Source organism: Musca domestica, unplaced genomic scaffold (assembly GCF_030504385.1).
Source record: "Musca domestica strain aabys unplaced genomic scaffold, Musca_domestica.polishedcontigs.V.1.1 1, whole genome shotgun sequence".
NCBI lineage: Eukaryota > Metazoa > Arthropoda > Insecta > Diptera > Muscidae > Musca > Musca domestica.
Window position 1 is genome coordinate 10,767,143 of NW_026712114.1, and position 21,472 is coordinate 10,788,614.

General features: G+C 35.8%; 2 protein-coding genes and 1 non-coding gene across 5 annotated transcripts in view; 2 read left to right on the forward strand and 1 right to left on the reverse strand.

Annotated features, from left to right (window-relative positions):
* Positions 1-19,264, forward strand: part of LOC131800892 (aminopeptidase N-like) — a 280,466-nt gene extending 261,202 nt beyond the window's left edge. Inside the window, exons 6-13 of one of the 3 annotated variants that reach the window (XM_059118752.1) lie at positions 6,178-6,540; positions 6,628-6,780; positions 6,838-7,155; positions 7,923-9,003; positions 9,059-9,249; positions 14,932-15,099; positions 15,399-15,539; positions 18,772-19,264. In XM_059118752.1, coding sequence (XP_058974735.1) covers positions 6,178-6,540; positions 6,628-6,780; positions 6,838-7,155; positions 7,923-9,003; positions 9,059-9,249; positions 14,932-15,099; positions 15,399-15,539; positions 18,772-19,027 — 2,671 coding nt within the window. In that variant the 3' untranslated portion in view covers positions 19,028-19,264. The remainder of the gene's footprint in view (positions 1-6,177; positions 6,541-6,627; positions 6,781-6,837; positions 7,156-7,922; positions 9,004-9,058; positions 9,250-14,931; positions 15,100-15,398; positions 15,540-18,771) is intronic. The other 2 variants (XM_059118760.1, XM_059118764.1) reach the window with 2 other exon arrangements.
* The window catches only part of LOC131800507 (uridine phosphorylase 1-like), a 74,543-nt gene that overhangs the window by 8,476 nt on the left and 44,595 nt on the right, over positions 1-21,472 (forward strand). The gene's annotated exons all lie outside the window — the stretch shown is intronic.
* Positions 15,161-15,232, reverse strand: TRNAQ-UUG (transfer RNA glutamine (anticodon UUG)). Its single transcript has one exon. It is a non-coding gene; the product is annotated as a tRNA-Gln (tRNA).

Sequence of the window (21,472 nt, forward strand, 5' to 3'; positions counted from 1 at the left end):
TGGCCCCCACCGGCAGCTGCATTTGTTCCTCTAAATATTATTCAAACATGTTTTAATAGCATCATTCGATTTGTATAAGAATCCACGTTTAATATCAATAATCAACGAATGCAAACAACGAATGTATTTTTCAGACAGTTGAACAAATATTTATTTTGCATTTTGCGGATTGTTTTCCTCGAGCTGGAATGAAAAATAGCAAAAGGCCGAAGTGGAATCATAAAGGCCTGAAGTGTTGTTATTGTTGTTGTTGTTGTTTTAGGAAACACACACACAGAATGGAAACGAATGTGGAAAAACCAACAAATACAATCGTTTTTTAAGAAAAGCAAACAATTTGGAGTGGTGGTGGGGTGGGTTATCCAGGAATCCATATGGCAAAGAAATTATCACGGAATTATCGTGCGAATGATGGATTTATTTCCGGAATTGTGTTACCAGGGAACATTGGAAAGAAAAATGGGAGGAAATAATATAATTGGGTGTGAGAATTATTAATAAGAAAATTTTAATATGGTATTGGTATGGAAGAAGTTTTGGGTACTACAGCCTATGACATAAAATTGTCTATGCAGGTCCACGTCTTCGTATAGCCCCCTTTACATCGGTATCTCCCTATATTCGGTATTTTGATGATTTTACCTACATTATTCACCGGAATTGTTTTAAGTTTCGTATTTGAACACTATAATGGCTATAACAAAAATTGCCTATGCATATCACGTTTTCGTATGGACGCCAATATGGCGGTAACTCCCTATATTCTGCATTCTTAAGATTTCATCAGAATTGTTAACAGATTTTTTTTAAAAAAATATCAAAATTCTTTCCATTTGATGGAGAGTATTCGAAGTTCGGGCCGTCGGAAATTACCAATTTTTTACTTGTTTTGTATACCCTCCACCTCTCCCTGGTATGGAGAGTATATTAAGTTCATCATTCCATTTGTAACTTATCGAAATAACAATTTAGACCTAACAAATTATAAACAGCATGAGATGCAAAAACTGCAGCCGACTTCAGACTGCTGTCATTTCTAAGCCACTCGTCCGACAGCTGTTACAATTATTCCAGTGACAGCTCATTATATTGTTTACAAGCGTACAAAAGCATTTTGGTGAAAATTTTCCAGAAAAAAAGTTATTCGTGTTGGAATTCAAGCGTGATAGTGTGATTTCTTTCTATTTGGCTGGAAAACCAAAAGTGGCTATCGCTAGAGCACTCTAGCATTTAATTGTGAATAAATCTTTTGTGTCTCATATCATCGCTCGTTACCGTGATACCAAGGAAGTGGACGGAAGAAAACAGCAACATCAGCAGAAATGGTTCGAAAAGTAAAGAAGTGATTTGATCGAAACCCGCGTCGCTGTGGCCGACAAATGGCTCGTGAGCTGAACACGTCGGCAAATATTGAAATATAAGCTAGGAGTAAAGCCATTGAAATTCCAAAAAGTACAAAAACTTATACCGCAACAGAAAGAAAATAAACTCAAAGCAGCTAAAGAGTTACTTCGCTTGGCCGAAAGTGGTGAACTGTCGAATTTGGTTTTCTCCGATGAGAAAACATTCGTTGTCCAGCAGTTTGTAAACAAACAAAATGATCGTGTTTACTTGCCAAAGGGGTCAGCTGAAAATGTGCACCTTCGGTTGGCCACCAGAACTCAGCGCCACTCGTGGTGATGGTGTGGGCCGCCATAACAGCCGATGGTCGCTCACCGCTCGTATTAATTGACCGTGGCATCAGAGAAAATGCCGAATATTGCCGCGAAAATATTTTGGAGGGTGCTTGGGCACACAAAAATTTTGGCCGCAGACCTTGGATATTCCAACAGGACTCAGAACCATCGCACTCAGCGCGCGCCACCCAAGAATGGTTTCTCGCTTCATTTGCGCGTAATGGCCACCAAAATCTCCGGATACCAATCCGTTGGAGAATTGTTTTTGCCCAAATCTATGTTTTGTCTGCAGACAGGTCAAGTTCGAAGATGACCTATATCGGTCCACGATATTATATGGCCCCCAAATATCGGCACCTCTACGATATTGGGCATTTAGATGATTTTAAGCACAAGGAGTTCGTTCTGAGTTCTTTACCCCCTGGAAGAGAATTGTCTACATGGGTCTACGATATTCGACATTTTTGACCGTATTTAAAGTTCGTATTGAGTACTACAGCCTCTGACAAAAACTTGCGTAAGAAGGTCCACGTCTTCGTATAGCCGCCATATAACGATGCCTCCCGATATTCGGTATTTTGATGATTTTAGAGACATTATTTAAAGGAATTACTTATAAATTTGAAGCTCGTAAAGATTACAGCAAGCTATGACGGAAAATTGTCTATGTAGGTCCACATCTTCAATATTAATGATATTAGCGATATTTTTAACCGGAATTGCTTCAAATTTTAAATTTAAAGTTCGTAATTGGTACTACAGCCTATGAACAGATATTTCTAATGCTGGATCACGTCTTCGTAAAGTTCCGCATTGGGCGGTATTTTTCGATGGATTTTTTGGAAATCTTTCAAGTTCCTTTAAAATCGTGGAGGATATTACAAATTCGGCCCGGCCGAGCTTAGCTGGTTTTTTTTATATTTTTTCTGCCACAGACTCATATATCTCTATGTGCCAACTTACATCAGTTTTCAAATCATTTTTTTCTTTTAAATGAGCTTTTTTCTTTCAAGATCCCCCACTGTCACCTTTCGTGGTATACAAAAAAAAAAAAAAATATTAGCATGTAAAGCGTATTCCATGTTCGCAGCGAAGAATGCAAATGAATTCTGTTTTACCACAAAACAAAAGTGAAAACTTTTTTTTTCAAATCTTTTTTTTACAGACGGAAAACATCTATTTTCCTCTGAGGTTTTATTTTGATTTGGTGTTTGTTTTAAGTTAAGCATTTTTATTCGCCAAGGGAATACCGGAAATGTTACACGAAACCGTGGCGACGGCGGCGGCAGCGGTCATTGTGTTACAATTAGAACATTCTTTTGTTCGATCGAGAATTTGCCAAAATGTCAATCAAAGCAGCGTGTTCGGTGTTTGGGGTCGCAATGCAATGCACCACCACTACCATCAGAAAGACTTCTGACGTTGGCAGAAGTAAATATTTATTTTAGAGCAAAACATGTCGGATAAAATGAGAAAATGTGTATTCTTAGATATTAAAAGGGATATAAGTACGAGATTCAGTTTTCAAACAATTTATATTTAAAAGAAGTAAGCAATGGCTACAGTCGAGCGCAGACGACCATTTGATAACCTGCAACACTACAATTGATGGAAAATTATACTTTTTGACTAGAATAACAACACCCTCAAATAGAAGTTCGTTCTCTAATTTGGGTCGTTTTCCAATTTAAAGGGAGATGTGACTATTCGCTCCTCATTTCGAATAATCCTCTTTATTTGGCTGTAATCATTGGACGAAAATTCACCATACACAAATAGAAGATCCACATTTTGATACAAGCCCCATATAGCTATGGTGGTCGGTTAAGGAATGAATTCGCAACTGCCAGTGTGCAATACTTTGATTATCATTCAGAATTCCAAAAAAAAAAAAAAATCGCAAAACTTACTTAAAGATCGCATGCAATATACATATCGCAAGATGTAATAAAAAATATTCAGATTTTTATTAACGTATTTTCATACGATTTTTTTTCAGATTTTATTCTTATTTTTCAAGAGAACACTCTGAAGTGATGAGAATTCTTAGAATCCTTTCAGCAGTTCTTCAGCTAACTAGCATCTTTTTTTTACATAAATAGATGTGTATATATGTCCGATATCTTGGATATTAACACCAGTATAACGGTCAGAATTGACCATTCCATATATTTCCGATTTCGCCAGGATTAAAAATATTCACAGTTTGATAATAATTTTGGTTTTTTTTATACCTTCAGTCATCGAAATATCAGTTTTAGACCCTAGGTCTCTTTGGACCAAATCCGTTTCAGAACATTGGAGTCGATCTAGCGATGTCCGTCCGTATGTTTGGCTGGTGTGCACGACAACTCTGGAAGGGAGTATCCGATTTGATCCACACATGGTGGTACATCGTCTTATTATTGTCAAATTTAGACCGAGTTCGGAGGTGGGCATCATCAGTCCAATGCATCTAATATCTTCTCAGCAAAAATAAAAATTGTTAAAAAAAATATTTTACTGCCCAGAAAGAGAAAGGATAATTCGATTTTGTTCCAACTTTGCAAATCTTAATATTAGCATCAGTGCTAGGTCAGGTGCGAGAATGGACAATATCGGTACACTCCCCCACAATGGGTCAATATTTTGAATAATTATAAATCTTATAAATTGCACTGTCCGATTATCTTTCAATTACACACATCACTATATTTAAATTAACCCAAGGTCGGATATGAAGATGGAATATATCGGTCCACTCCTTCTGGACCAACATAAAGTATCAAAATTTTGAATACCCATGAAGCTCATAAAACGCAAAATTAACATCCAATTCCATTCAGACTTGGTACATCTCAATATTTTCATCAACATAAGATCTGTTTTATAGGTGGTAGAGATCGGACCATTCCTTCTGGTATGTCACCCACAAAGGGTCAAAGTTTAGAATAACCAAAACGATAAAAAAAAAACCGAAATAGGCATCCAGTTCTCTTCATATTTCACACATCTCATTGTTCCTACTAACAAAAGATCTGATGTGAAGATGGGATATATCGGTCCCCCGTAAAGGGTCAAAATTTTGAATATGAATAATGCTCATAAAACGCGACATTAACATACGATTCCATTCCAGACTTGGTACGTCTCAATATTTTCATCAACACAAGATTTTCTGGTACCTCCCCTACAAAGGGTCAAAGTTATGAATAACCAACTCGATTATAAAATCTGAAATAAGCAGCCGATTCTCTTCATATTTCACATACCTTATTATTTTTACTAGCACAAGATCTACTCACTCCTTTTCGTACCTCCCCCACAAAGGGTCAAAATTTTAAATAACCATGAAGCTCATAAAATGGGAAATTAACATCCAATTCCACTCAAACTTGGTACATCTCAATATTTCCGTCAACACAAGATCTCTTACAAAGATGGCAAAGATCGGTCCACTCCTTCTGGTACCTCCCCTGCAAAGGGTCAACGTTTTGAATAACCCAAACGATTACAAAATCCAAAATAAGCATCCGGTTCTTTTTATATTTCACACATCCCATTGTTTCTACTAACATAAGATCTGCTGTGAAGGTGAAATATATCCGCCCAGTCCTACTGGTACACAACAAACGCACCCAACCACCCCCCACCCCACCACAAATGGTCAACATTTTGTATATCCATGAACCTCATCAAATGCGAAATTAACATCTGAAATCCACTTCTCAATATTTTCATAAACACAAGTTCGGTTATAAATATGGTACAGATTGAACCATTTCTTCTGGTACCTGCCCCACAAAGGATCAAAGTTTTGAATAAACAAAACGTTTAAAGAAAGCGAAAAAGCCTTCAACTCTCTCAACATACAAACATTTTTCCTAACACAAGATCTGTTGTGAAGACGATATACATCTGCGAACCCCTTTTGGTACCTCACGAAATGGACACTATTTGTCCATTCCTTCGGAAATTACCCCATAGAGTGTCAACAATTTGAATAATAATACCAGAAGTCAAAATGTATTTAATTAATTTTTTAGGGGGAGATACCAGATAAAATGCCCCGATATAGTCCATATTTGAACTCATTCTAATTTTTATTATAATATTACGAAGTATAAAGTTTGGATGAAATCGGATGCACCCTTCGGGAGTTGTCGAACTCACTCAGCACTCAGCCAGAAATACATACAGACGGACGGACAACCCTAGCTCGACACCAAATGTCTTGGTAAAGAATTAAACATTCCATGCAAAAAGTACAAAAAGGGCCCCTCCCGTGTACGTCCCTGCCAAAAGCTACGTACATGCCAATTTTCAAGATTTTTACTTTAGTCGTTTCTTCTGAGCGTTAATGGAGCCATCAATCACTTTGCTTTTACTATTTTAAATAGGTGTATAGATTTTTAACCGATATTCCGACCCTGCATAATTTCTGATATTCCAAACAATTCCACCCCATCTTTTACTCCAACAATTACAATAATTTTTCTCCTTCCATTTTTTTCATTTCTAGCCTCATTATCGAACCGAACAATCAAACATCCACCAGCAATGGCAGTGTGGCGATACGTGTCCAACGTGACGGCCGTCTAAAATCCTTCGAACCCATTGTCTTGGACATCAATAATGTAACGGTGACAAATGTGCGCGTTACACGTGACACCTATGCCGCGAATCTGATGCAAGCCGAGGATGTTGAATTCGAGGGTAGCTACAATGGCGACTACTCTGCGTATGTTATCACACTGGCCAAGTCGTTGGCCGATGACAGAGATCTGCGACTGATTGTCAGCATGGATTTTGTGAGTCAAATTACGGATACACTGCAGGGAGTCTATAAGACTAGTTACCTCGATGTGAATACCGGAAGGAAAGAGTAAGTGTGAATGTTTTAAGGAGAGAGAGAGAGAGAGAGAGAGAGAGAGGGAATTTTGGACTGAGTTTTGTATTGTTCTTTTTGCAGATGGATGATCAGCACCCAATTCTCGCCCATTGATGCCCGTCGTGCATTCCCCTGTTTCGATCGTCCCGATATGAAGGCGAATTTTACAATCAGTATTGTCAGACCCACCCGCACAGCCATGGCCCTGTCCAACATGCCCGTGGATAATAGCACGTAAGTTCTGGCTCTTTTGTTTGGGAGAATTTTCATGTAAAATATGACTTTTTTCAGCATTTGCCGTCCCGGTTTTACACGTGATGACTTTATGACCACACCCAAAATGCCTACCTACCTCTTAGCTTTTATTGTCTCGAATTTGGTGAAATCACATTATTCCGATCACGATGCCAATTTGGTGCCGCGTGTTGAAATCTGGACCAGGCCCGAGAGTCGTGACATGACGCCCTATGCCTATTCGTTGGTGCGCAAATTCCTGCCCTTCTACGAGGGTTATTTTGGTATTAAGAATCGTTTGCAGAAAATCGATATGGTAACGGTGCCCGATTTTGGTTTTGGTGCTATGGAAAATTGGGGCTTAATAACTTTCAGGTGAGCTGTTTGTGCATAGGGAGGTGTTAGGAATTGTTCATGGATGGAAGGTTTTCGGAAGATAGAAAACATTATACGGGTCTTCTGTGGATAGAAGACCTTCTACAGGTCTTCTATGAATAGGAGATCTTCTACAGGCCTTCTATAGACAGAAGACCTTCTATAAGTCTTCTACAAATAGAAGACCTCTTACAGGTCTCCTGTAGATAGAAAACCTTTTACAGGTCTTCTATAGATAAAATAACTTCTAGAGGTCTTCTATAGGTAGAAGACATTCTACAGGTCTTCTATAGATAGAAGAACTTTTACAGGTCTTCTATGGATAAAATACCCTCCACAGATATTTTATGGATAGAAGACCTCCGGTCTTCTATGGATAGAAGACCTTAAGAGGTATTCTATGGATAGAAGACCTTAAGAGGTATTCTATGGATAGAAGACCTTAAGACCTTAAGACCTTATCCATAGAAGTAGAAGACCTTAAGAGGTCTTCTTCTGTGGATAGAAGACCTTCTACAGGTCTTCAATGGATAGAAGACCTTCTACAGGTCTTCTATGGATAGAAGACCTTCTACAGGTCCCTCCACAGATATTTTATGGATAGAAGACCTCCGGTCTTCTATGGATAGAAGACCTTCTACAAGTCTTCTGTGGATAGAACACTTCCAAAAACTTTGTCTGTGCAGTATCTCTATTTCTTTTACTTTCTCCATACCTTCATTTTGTGTACAACTCTTCTAAATTTTCTTCCCCTTTCGTACTTTCAGAGATTCCTCGCTTTTGGTACCAGCCGATTTAGAGAAAGCTTCCTCCTCCGAACACATGGAATATGTAGCGCAAATTGTTGCCCACGAACTGGCCCATCAATGGTTTGGCAACTTGGTCACACCCAAATGGTGGGATGATTTATGGTTAAAGGAAGGATTTGCCTGTTACATGAGTTACATTGCCCTGAACAGTGTTCATCCGGAATTTGAAATTATGGACACATTTACGGTGTTCGAATTTAAAGAGTCAATGCAACATGATTCCGACAACAGTTCGCATCCCATATCGTTCAATGTGAAATCGACCAATGACATACGTCGTATCTTTGATCCCATCACCTATTCAAAGGGTACCATACTATTGCGCATGCTCAACTCCATTGTGGGCAATGAGGCATTCCGTGATGCCACCCAGGATTTGTTGAACACCTTTGCCTATGGCAATGCTGATCGTGATGACCTATGGGAGTTTATGACCAAACATGGTCATTTAAAGAAAACCCTACCGGAACACATGGACATTAAGACGATTATGGATACATGGATCTCGAAACCCGGTTATCCGGTCATCAATGTGGAGCGACACAATGCCGATTTGATAATTACCCAAGAACGTTATATTTTACCCTCACGAGATATGGCCGATGACAGCAAATGGATTGTGCCGATAACATTTGAAACGAATGAGGTGCGCACTGGCCACACCATACCCACCCATTGGCTAATGGATAATGGCCACGAATTGGTGATCAAAGATGTCTTCACATCGGACAACAACACCAATGACATTGTCTATTTGAATTTGAATCGTCAGGGATATTATCGGGTCAATTATGATTTGGTTTCGTGGTTGGCATTGAAAAAGGAATTTGCCAATTTGCCACGCGTAACCAGGGCCCAGTTGCTGGATGATGCCTTCCATTTGGCCCAGGCTGAGTACTTAACCTATGACATACCGTTGACATTCCTTATGGAGATTTTCACATCCATCGATGATGAGCTACTATGGTCGTCGGCCCAACAGGGTTTGAACTATTTGATACACATGATGAGCCGTGAACCGGGCTATGAAACATTTAGGGTGAGTGAAATGCGGATTTTTTAATTTTTTTTAATTTTTAACTTTTTCCTTGCAGGCCTTTATGAAGTTCATGGTGCGCCCAGCCTTTGATCAGTATGGCCTACAGGAACCCGATAATGAATCACATATCCAGTTGCAGCATCGAGCATTGGTTGCCAAATTAGCTTGTAAATTTAAATATGATCGTTGCTACAACATTGCCCACACCAAATACAGGGAATGGATGCAAAATCCTAATTTTAATCGGTAAGCTTGGGGAGGACGCGAAGAAAAGTATATGCGTCACAATCAACAAAAAATTGTTACAAGGAGAATCGAGTAGTATATAAAGGTAGAACTAAAAATGGGAGACTCGTGTACCGGCGTTTTTAAAGTTTGCCAAGTTTCGCCCTCATCCACATTTTCCAAATACGATACGAAGTGGTCAATATTGGTCCACTTTTGAAGATATTGATCCCAAAACTGTTGTTGTTGTGGGAAAACTTGAACCTATGTACAAAATGTTCTTCCACCCTAGCTAGAATAAACAACGAACTTAAAATACTAAATTGTAGACAAATCCGTTAGAAAATGTGGCTTAAATCGTCAGGTACCGTTATACGAGAGCTATACCAATTCGTAGACCTGACTAGAATATTTTTTGCAAGGAGAGAAAAGACCTACCGAGAACCCCAATTTTCAAGTTTAATCTAATTTCATGAAATTGTGGCAGAAACTATTAAACTACTGAAAATCGGAAGTAATCGTTTTATGGGCCACGCCAATTTCACACCAATTGCAGGGAGAGAACAGACTTACCTGTTATCACAATTGTCAAGTTTCAGCTAATTTGGTTCTAAATTGAGGCAGAAAACTCTGAACTACCGAAAATCGGGAGGTATCGTTATATGGGAGCCACACCAATTTGTGGAGAATATTATTTGAAAGGAGAGAACAGACCTACCGAGAACCCCAAATGTCAATTTTTAACTGTTTTGGTTGTAAATTGCGACGAAACTCTCAAAATATTGAAAATCGGGAGGTACCGTTATATGAGGACTATACTAAATAGTGAACCTTTGTCGAATATTTTTTGCAGGTTGAGTACAGAAATTTCAAGAAGCCCAAAATATCAAATTTCAGCTGATTTGTTTCGAAATTATGGATTTCTGCCATTATATGAGGCTGTATCTAAACATGAACCAATATAGCCCATTTTCAATACCAATCAGCCTGCATAACAATATAAACCTTTGGGCCAAATTTCAAAGTTTCAGATTGAATAATGTGGACTCTATCGTGACAGATATACAGTTGGACAGACGGACATCGCTAAATCACCTGTTAATTTTATTTTGATCAGGATTATATATACTTTTTGGGGTCTCCGACGAATATTTCGAGGTGTTTCAAAAAGAATGACAAATTTCAAGTGCTCTCCATAGTATGGTGGAGGGTTTAATAAGAATGGAACGTCTCATTTACTGTACAAAAGAGGTTTATCTTTAAAAAGCTTTTGTGATTTTAACATAACTTTTAATAGTATTTGAATTACCCTGTTACGATACTGAAATAACACATTCCACTACCCCCCATAAAAACAGAGCCGTGGGTTCGAATCCCGTGAAGAGCGAACTTATTTTATTTTATTATTTTTATAATTATTATTATTATTATTATTATTATTGTTATTATTATTATTATTATTATTATTATTATTATTATTATTATTATTATTATTATTATTATTATTATTATTATAGTTAAAGGATTTTACACGATCGCGAATAAAAAAATTAATTCCAAGGCGCTTCCAACTGCGCCTGATTAAATAAAACACGGATATTTAATTCTTTAACAATTATAACGATTCACAATTTAATGATACTCAAAATAATTAATTACACAGAAGATATTAATATTTAATGAACTGTACTCGAAGTAGCCATAGCCAAGACTGCCGGTTGCCTTCCAACTTTGTTGACTCGATGGTTCGATTGATTCTGTTCGACCAACACGCGCCAGTATGCAGGTGCTGATACTGCAGAAAGAATTTCTCATCGCTTGCAATATCGAAATTGGATCGGAAGCGCGTGTTGCAATCAAAATGAAATGAGCTTAAGTTGCAGAAGCGACAGTGTCGCCAATGTCGTTAACTCCTCCCTCCTTAAATATCTGCGTCCCGCAGATCTGCGAATCTATAGAGGGTAGCTGGACACGTAGCTTTGGGAGATTTAATTTCCTCGTTTGCTGATACCACAACCAACCAATGCAACACTATTTATTTCCGATTGGTCTAGCAAATTTGTATTGATAATTCCGCTCTTAGCCAGCTGACAGGCTCGAACAATTTCATTTACTTCATCCTTCAAGATTGTGACCTCGTTGATGGTTCCTTGTTCTATAAGGGTATAATCTTTACCACTCGTGATATTATTTATCTTGGTAATTAATTCATTGATCTTCTTGATAATCTGGTTCGTCTTCTGTTATACCATCAAAGGTTTTAAGCGTTGGCAAAACATAAAACTCAACGGGCTCACTTATCCCTAAAAATTTAAAAAATGGTCCAATTACTTTCCTATCTATGTTAATATCTCCTCCCACTGATCGAACTTTTATTGGTTTTTCTAATAGTATGCTACCATGTGATAAGTGTGGGTTGCAAAAGTTCTTGTTAGAACCCGTGTCGATCAAAAAACATAAAGTACCGCCATTAACAGAAGGGTATTCTATATAGGGTAAGCTTGATGGCCTTTCCCCATAAAATTTACTTCGCCTACAGTTTCTTCCTGACAAGAGTCTCTCTCCAGCCCATTTTCAGCCATGAGGTCCTCGTCAGAAAAAGTTTCTATGTGATAAAGTTTTGCCTGTTTATGCCCTGTTCTTTCTTCATAAGCGCCTCTTTTTTCAGCTGTCCTAGGATGGTTAATGTAATTTACGCGACGAGATTGTATTGTCCTATCAATATCCATTGGTTCGTGTTTTATGGCCGGATACCGTGGAGGTAACGCTGGCTTATTATAATTCGCATGTTCATTTACCCGAAATTTAGAATTATTATTATTATACTCCCAATTTCTAGGCTGAGAATTTTTATTCAGCCATCCCGATCGCTTAGGGAATAATTTTGGAGGTCTTGAAGGCCCAGGACGATAAGTCGTTTCTGTGGAGATTGAATCATAAGCCTTCGTCTTCGAATAAATTATGTTATTTCGCATGGTCAGATTTTGTAACTCCAAACAAGCGGAATACGCTTCAGGCAACGTTCCTGGCCGCTGTATTATAATCATACGGGAAAGCTCTGGTTTTAATCCGCGTATGAATATGTCTAACGCTCTATTCCTGTATGTTCCTACTAAGGCTTTGATCGTTTCCTCACTGTGGGACTCTGTTTTTAATTTATTAATGATGAGTGAAAGTTGATGGTTGACTGTCGAATAAAACTCATCTACGCTTGAGGATCCCTGGGACAGCTGGTTGAGCTGATGTTCCAGAGTTTGAATATCCCGTTTATCAGCGTAGTGCAGGGAAAGTATTCTTTTTATTTCCGTCCAATCACTGTCAAATACATTGTAGGATACCAGGGCTGTGTCGGCAGCGCCCGTAACTTTTTGACGGACACTTTGTATAATTGCTCGATAAATAGGTTTGTCCCTAACTATTTCAAAGTCCTTCAGTATAGTTTCCACTGAATGAACCCAGGAAATATACTGAGTGGGATTGCCTTCAAAGGTTCTTAACTCTTTCACACTGTCGGGGAGGCGACTTATATCTTTTAACTCTGTTTCAGTCCGCGGTCGTTGAAGAGATCCTTCGTCGGTGACCAGTGGTGGTATCGCGGCCACCTGGCTATTTTATAGACGCTCTATTCTATCCAAGACATTTCCTAAAGCATTGTTGCTCAAACTAGCTTCTATCGTCCCTATCCTGTTTTCTATCGACTTCATCTGTTCCATAAACCGATTTATGGCTCCAGTCATGGTCGTTACCGTGGCCCTAAGTTCTTCCATTTCTAATTGTTGACAAGGGGGAAAAATAAAAATATTCACGTACCTGTTATGTCCTTTATGAAGAAGGTCCTTCTTGTTTTAACTTCACTTTACTTTTTTATATAAAAAAAATTCTTCTTTATATTTATTCTTTTGTAATTTTCAATTTATTTCTGTATTTAACTTCTTCTCTTCTTTTTAAATAAAAAACTTCTTTATATATCAATTTTATTATTTTTTAATTTTCAATTCTTTTTATGAAGAAGATCCTTTTTGTTTTCACTTCACTTTACTTTCTTTATAAAAAAATTCTTCTTTATATTTATTCTTTCTTAATTTTCCATTTATTTTTGTATTCAACTCTTTCTCTTTTTTTATATACTTTTATTTCTATATACTTTTTTATTTCTCAATTTTATTATTTTTTTGAATTTTCAATTTTTTTTCTTTTTGGATTTTATCCTTTTTTAATTTTCAATTCTTTTTTTGAATTTTTATATTTTGGTGAGCCTTGGCTAGGCAGCGCGACGCGACCGTTTAAAACCCTTTTACTCCTCACGGAAGGACCGTATTTCTCCGGTTTGGAGATCCACTTTTATGATCGTGGATACCTACTGAGGTACGGTTTACTTCACTTTCGCCTCGGTAACCTACGGTTATATGTTTCGGTTGGATAACTATCAGGAATACCGGATTAGCGAAGGAGGAGTTAGATTTTGTGAATTAATTTATAACTCACAGGACCACTAAGCACTTAAGTCAGGGTCCCTGCTCGGGCGCCAGTTAAAGGATTTTACACGATCGCGAATAAAAAAATTAATTCCAAGGCGCTTCCAACTGCGCCTGATTAAATAAAACACGGATATTTAATTCTTTAACAATTATAACGATTCACAATTTAATGATACTCAAAATAATTAATTACACAGAAGATATTAATATTTAATGAACTGTACTCGAAGTAGCCATAGCCAAGACTGCCGGTTGCCTTCCAACTTTGTTGACTCGATGGTTCGATTGATTCTGTTCGACCAACACGCGCCAGTATGCAGGTGCTGATACTGCAGAAAGAATTTCTCATCGCTTGCAATATCGAAATTGGATCGGAAGCGCGTGTTGCAATCAAAATGAAATGAGCTTAAGTTGCAGAAGCGACAGTGTCGCCAATGTCGTTAACTTTATTATTATTATTATTATTATTATTATTATTATTATTATTATTATTATTATTATTATTATTATTATTATTATTATTATTATTATTATTATTATTATTATTATTATTATTATTATTATTATTATTATTGTTATTATTATTATTATTATTATTATTATTATTATTATTATTATTATTATTATTATTATTATTATTATTATTATTGTTATTATTATTATTATTATTATTATTATTATTATTATTATTATTATTATTATTATTATTATTATTATTATTATTATTATTATTATTATTATTATTATTATTATTATTATTATTATTATTATTATTATTATTATTATTATTATTATTATTATTATTATTATTATTATTATTATTATTATTATTATTATTATTATTATTATTATTATTATTATTATTATTATTATTATTATTATTATTATTATTATTATTATTATTATTATTATTATTATTATATTATTATTATTATTATTATTATTATATTATTATTATTATTATTATTATTATATTATTATTATTATTATTATTATTATTATTATTATTATTATTATTATTATTGTTATTATTATTATTTTTATTATTATTATCTTCTTTTTTTAATCTTTTTTTATCTTAAAAACTCCCATTAAATAAATGTCACTCACTTAACTGATTGCGAACTCCTGTATGCCATAAAACCCTTTCATTACTTTGCTTATATTTCTCCTTTTTTTTTGCATTTCTTTTTAATAAAACCTATTTTTTCCAATTTCCTTATAGCATCACACCCAACATGAAATCAATTATCTATTGTACTGCCATGGAAGAGGGTTCCTTCCAAGAATGGCATTTTGCCTATAAACAATACAATCGTACCACAAGTGCCTCAGAAAAAGAACAGATCTTATCATCGCTGGGTTGTACAACGAAACCATGGTTGTTATCCAAGTAAGTACACAACAATTAAAAACAAATATAAATTAAAAAAAAATAAAAAAAAAACTCATTCAGGTTCTACCGAGATTTGAACTCGGATCGCTGGATTCAAAGTCCAGAGTGCTAACCATTACACCATAGAACCATATAACGACCAATGTACCAAAATATAGTTTCGTAATTTTGTATTGAGCATATGTGTGTGTGTGTTTACACTCGCACGCACTAACGTCTGTTTGTTTTGTTTTAAATACATTCACCCCATTCACATCCGCATTGTTAAAAAAAAAATTGTTTTTCTTCCATTGCAGATATTTAAATATGACACTCAACTCCACCCTTATTATGAAACAGGATGGCGCCCGTGCATTTAGAGCTGTTGCCGAAAATCCAATTGGTTTTGAAATTGCTTTTGATTTCTTGCAGACGAATATCAAGGAAATTGCCGAATAGTAAGTAGATATTTTTGTTCGTGAAAAGCTTTTAGAATATGCTAGAGGGTATAAAAAAGAGAATTTGTCAAATAGCCTCAATTTTGGATTTATTTTAAGAAGGTTTTCAAAGATTTTTAAAATGTTTCATTTTAAAAGACCACAATTGTCGATCTCTGCAAAGCTTCTTTTCGTAAATTTAATTTAAAACCAGTAAGGAAAGGTCAAAAGTCCGGCAGGGCCGACTATATGATACCCTACACCACTATGCGCACTTCCCAAAAAATGTTTATATTGGGAATTTGTGTGAAGTAGATCATACAAACTACGAACTTTAGAGTAGTCACAATTTGGGAACTATATCCAAGTCTGAATCGATTTTCAACAAATTTGACCGAAGCTATTGTACCTTTATTCGAGCAATATACAGGGTGAGATAAAAAAACTGCAACAAACTCAGACTTTTTTAATTTTATTGAATGAAAGCAAACCAGTAAAGAAAGACTTAAAGTCGGGCGGGGCCGACTTTATGATACCCTACACCACTTTGCTAATTTAGTGGAGCTTCGCATAACAATTAAAAGTTTTCATGGGAGAATTCAATCATATACGCTATGATTATAATTATAATTTAAAGTTCAAAGGACTAAATATGCCGAAGCATTTGTATCTTTTAAATTCGGACTTGTATATTAATAAAAAGGTAAATCGGACGAAGTTATATATGCGAGCTATATCCAAATCTGAACCGATCTCGATAAAATTTAGCAAATGTATTTCTGAGCTGTATTTGATATATTTCCCCAAATATTGTTGTTACAGAGTACATATTACGGCTGCGGAGGACAAAAATAACACATCGGATGAACAATATATATGGGAGCTATAGCTATATCTGAACCGATTTCGATCAAATTTGGCATACTTATTTTCAGGTCCAATCTAATCGTATGTGTGAAATTCCATACTATTCGGATTGATATTACACGTTTGGTGCACAATAAAAGGCAAATCGGACGAAGATATATATGGGAGCTATATCTAAATTTTGACCGATTATCTCCAATTTCAATAGGGCTCGTCCTTGTGCCAAACAAATGATTTGTGCAAAATTTCATCTGGATAGGGCAATAAATGCGAACTTTACTTTGTTTACAAAAATACATGGACAGACGGACAGACAGACGGATGGACGGACGTGCATGCATAAATCGACTCAGAATGCGACTATGGGTCTATCTCGTTTCCTTTTGTCTGTTACAAACAAATGTATAAAGACATTATACCCTGACCACCTTGTGGTGTAGGGTATATAAATGTCGGAAATAGGGTGAGATAAAAAAATGCAATAAAGTCAAATGCCATAATTTTAATTTTTTTAAATGTTATTAAATGAATGTCGGAAATAGCATCAAATTTTAGAATAAGTTTAGATTTGTTCGAATTGGTCACATTTGGCACGAATTATGGCCTTCAAACGGCCAATGAAACCGTCACACACTGCCCCAATGTTGCTCTGCGGTATTTTGGTCCATTCCCGGCGAAGCGCTTGCTTGAGGTGATCGACACTTTAGTATTTTTTTTCCAAAATACTCCAGGCACAATAGTCCAACAGGTTCGTATCCGGAGATTTTGGTGGCCATTGTGCGCTAGAAATGAAGCGTGGAACCTAATTTTGTAACCATTTTTGGGTGGCGCGTGCTGAATGCGATGGTGCTGAGTCCTGTTGGAACGTCCAAGGTCTGCGGCCAAAATTTTTGCGTGCCCAAGGCTTTAATACACCCTGCAGAATATTTTCCCGATAATATTCGGTCGCTTAATACAAGCGGGCACTACCATCGGCTGTTGAGTTCGGAGAGCGACATCGGCTGTCATGGCGGCCAATACCATCACCATGGCCGGCGCTTCAGTTCTGGTGGCCAACCGAAGGCGCTTAATACAAGCGGGCACTACCATCGGCTTTTGAGTTCGGAGAGCGACATCGGCTATCATGGCGGCCAATACCATCACCATGGCCGGCGCTTCAGTTCTGGTGGCCAACCGAAGGTGCACATTTTCAGCCGACTCCTTGGGAAGGAAACAAATTATTTTGTTTGTTTTCAAACTGCTGGACAAGGAATGTTTTCTCATCGGAGAAAACCAAATTCGGCAGTTCACCACTTTAGGCCAAGCAATGCAACTATTTAGCTCTTTTGAGTTTATTTTCTTTCCGCTGCGGTGTAAGTTCTTGCACTTTTTGGAATTTCAATGGTTATACCCCGAGCTCATTTTTCAATATTTGCCGAATGAAATATTGCAATATGTTCCGCTCACGAGCCACTGCGACGCGGGTTTCGATCAAGTTGCTTCTTTACTTTTGGGCTGATATTAGCTGTTTTGTGTACAATAAACCTGATATCGGATAAAGATATATATGGTAGCTATATCCAAATCTTTACCGATCATGACAAAAGTTTAGGCACTTGTTTCTGAACTGTTAGACATATGAGGGACTTACAATCCCCAATCAGATGAAGCATATATAAGGGACCTATCTCTGAACCGATTTTCATCAAATTTGATGTACTTGCATCTAGATTGAATTCAGTCGAATGTACCAAAATTTGGACTGATATTAGTCATAAACCTGATATCGGATAAAGATGCATATATGAGAGCTATATCCATATCTTAATCGATCTTGACAAAATTGTAGGCACTTCTTTTTGAAATGTTTCTGATATCTGGTAGCAAAGATCATTGTTGTGGAGTACACATTACGCATGTGAGGGAGGGAGGGACCAAATCGGATGAAACATAAATATGGGACATACAGCTATATCTGAACCGATTTTTTTCAATTTTGATGTACTTGCTTCTAGACTAAATTCGATCGGATGTGCCAAAATTCAAGTCATTTGGACTGGTATTGGTCATTTGGTGCACAATTAATATTTGAAGATATATATGGGAGCTATATTTAAATTCGAACCGATTCTCATAAATTTCAATAGGGTTCATATTAATCGGATAATAAATGCGACTCGTATTTTGTTCACTACATGGACAGACGGACACATGGACTGAAGAAGATCCACAAAAGTAATTATGGGTCTATCTCGCTTTCTTTTTCATGTTACCAGCAAATGCCGAAAGACATAATAACCTTACCACTATGTGGTATAGGGCATAAAAATTAAAGATCCACAACTAGTTTTTTTTTAATCCATAGCCATTTTCTAATCTCTCTTTTCTTCCGTTTTACCAATTTCAGCTTCGGTGATGGTTTCTCCACATTGACATCAATGGTAAAATCGATAACCACCTACATGAGCAAAGAATACCACAAAGAGCAGCTGGAACGTTTCCGTGAAAAGGCGAAAGGTCTGGGTCTACAGGCTGTGGTGACAGCAATCGATTTGGCCATGGAACAGGTCAATAATAATATTTATTGGCGTAATCGTTCCTACTACAGTCTCAAGTCATTTATCGACATTATTGTGGAAGATTTTGAAATTCCAATTTTCTAAAGAGGAGAGTCGTCGTCGTCGTCATCATTGCCAACGAAAACACTTCACACATATACACACACACACACACAAAATACACATACATCTTTACATAAACGATCTTTAAATTAAAATTAAATAACATAAAACACATACTTACATTACATGAATATGTTTTTATAGTTTTATAAGTTTAAAAAAAGATAGAAGAAGAAAATCAATGAAATTTAAGTATTTGTTTGCAAACAACTCAAAGATTATGAAGAGAAGAAAAGAATTGATAATTAAAAAAAACTTACCTTTTTTTATAGAAATTATATATATATTTTTTTTGTTTTTGATTTTGAAAACATTTCTTCAAAACTTTCTGTTATTACAAATTTAATTTGCAAACAAAAAGTGATATAATTTTAGTTTTTAATTTAATCACGATTTACAATTTAGTATTGAGCTTTAAAGCTAATCTTTAATTATAACGAACATTACATACATATACATGTTTTTTTATTTAAATTTATTCTAATGCGATTTTAATTGATTTGTATTGTGTCCTTTTTTTGCGGGACGTAGATTCCCCGGATATATTATTTATTTTATTTTTGTTTTTTTTTTTTTTTAATTTTTTTAATGTATAGAATCTGTGCTATATGTAAATTTAAAAGATTACGATTATTATTTTTTTTAATGTAATTTTAAGTATTGTTCCTATATAACAAAGAAATAAAATGAAATGATAATTGTTAAGAGCTTAGAAATAAAGTGAGATAAAACAGAAAACAGTTGCGTTAAATTATTTTCTTTTTTTTTAAGATCTAGAAGGTTTGAAAAAGTTACATGCAAAAAATACAAACAAAAATTCAGTTGCAAAAAAAAACGGCTCAGTATTTGGTGATTTATTGAGAATTTCAAGTCCAAGTGAAATTTTTGAATTTTTTATTAAAATTTTGCAATATAATTGAAGTTGTTTTTGATTTATTTTATATTTAATTACATAATTCAACTAATTACAAGAAAAAACCGGCAGATTATCAAAGTAGAGCTAACAAGTAAAAAGCTGTAATTTCGGCTGGGCAGAACTTTGAATACCCTCCACGATTTGGAACAAATTTGGAAATTTTCAAAAAAAAAAAAAAATAAAATCAGTTAAAATCTTAAAAATACCGAATGTAGCCGTTATATTAGGATCTATATGAAGACTTGGACCTGCGCAGACAATTTTCTGCCACAGACTGTAATATCTATTACGAACTTCAAATACCAAATTTGAAACAATTCCGCTGAATAGTGTCGCCAAAATTATATGGTATCAAATTTGAAACAATTTCCGTAAAATTATCAAAATAACGAATATCGGGAGTTACCATTATATGGAAGCTATACCAAAACGTGGACCTGCGCGGACAATTTTCTGTCTCAGGCTGTAGCATCCATTACGAACTTCAAATACCAAAGTTGAAACAATTCCGGTGAATAATGTCGCTAAAATCATCAAAATACCGAATATCGGGAGGCACCGTTATATGGGGGCTATACGAAGGCGTGAGCCTGCACAGACAATTTTCTGTTATAGGCTGTAGTAACCATTACGAACTTCAAATATCAAATTTGACACAGTTCCGGTGAATATGGCGCTACAATCATCAAAATACCAAATATCGGGAAGTCTCGTTATTTAGGGGCTATACGAAAATGTGGACTTACATGGCCCATTTTCAATACCAAAAGTCCTGCAGACATAATATACATTTAAGTAAAATTTTATCAACCTACTTCATTCCGTTCGGAAGCTAGAGTGAAGCTACGATGGTGGAGGGTATAAAAAAAGAAGGCACATGTATCGGCGTTTGGAAAGTTTACATCGCAAAAATTTGCCTGCAAATGTCCAGGTATACTACGACATCGCCTGAAAGTGACATAGGCCATATACATTTTTGAAATTTCACTTAAAACTGAAGATATAGCATCAGAATCGGTGGTACCTCCCAAAAATTTAGATTTTATACATATGCACATATCTATTGATAGATTACAGATTCAGTCTTCAAATTTGGAATGCGTAACGAAATTTGGAACAAAAATAAATTTGTCAAATTATATTGAAATCGGTTCGGGTTTGGATATAGCTCCCATTTCATTTTCGGTCGATTTCATCTAGTATTTGATGCAGCAAACACGCTACGTATCTCTAATTCAATGAAATTTGGAATTTGCCAATTATATTGAAATCGATTGAATATAGCTTCCATATATATTTTCGACCGATTTCGTTTGTTTGATGCACCAAACACGATATGTATGTTCTATTTTAATTTGGAATGAGTGACGAGATTTGATCAGAAAATAAATTTGTCAAATTGTATTCAAATCTGTTCAGATTTGGATATAGCTCCCACATATATTTTCGACCGATTTCATTTACATATTTCATGCAACCAACGCAATATGTATGTCCGATTCCAATGAAAT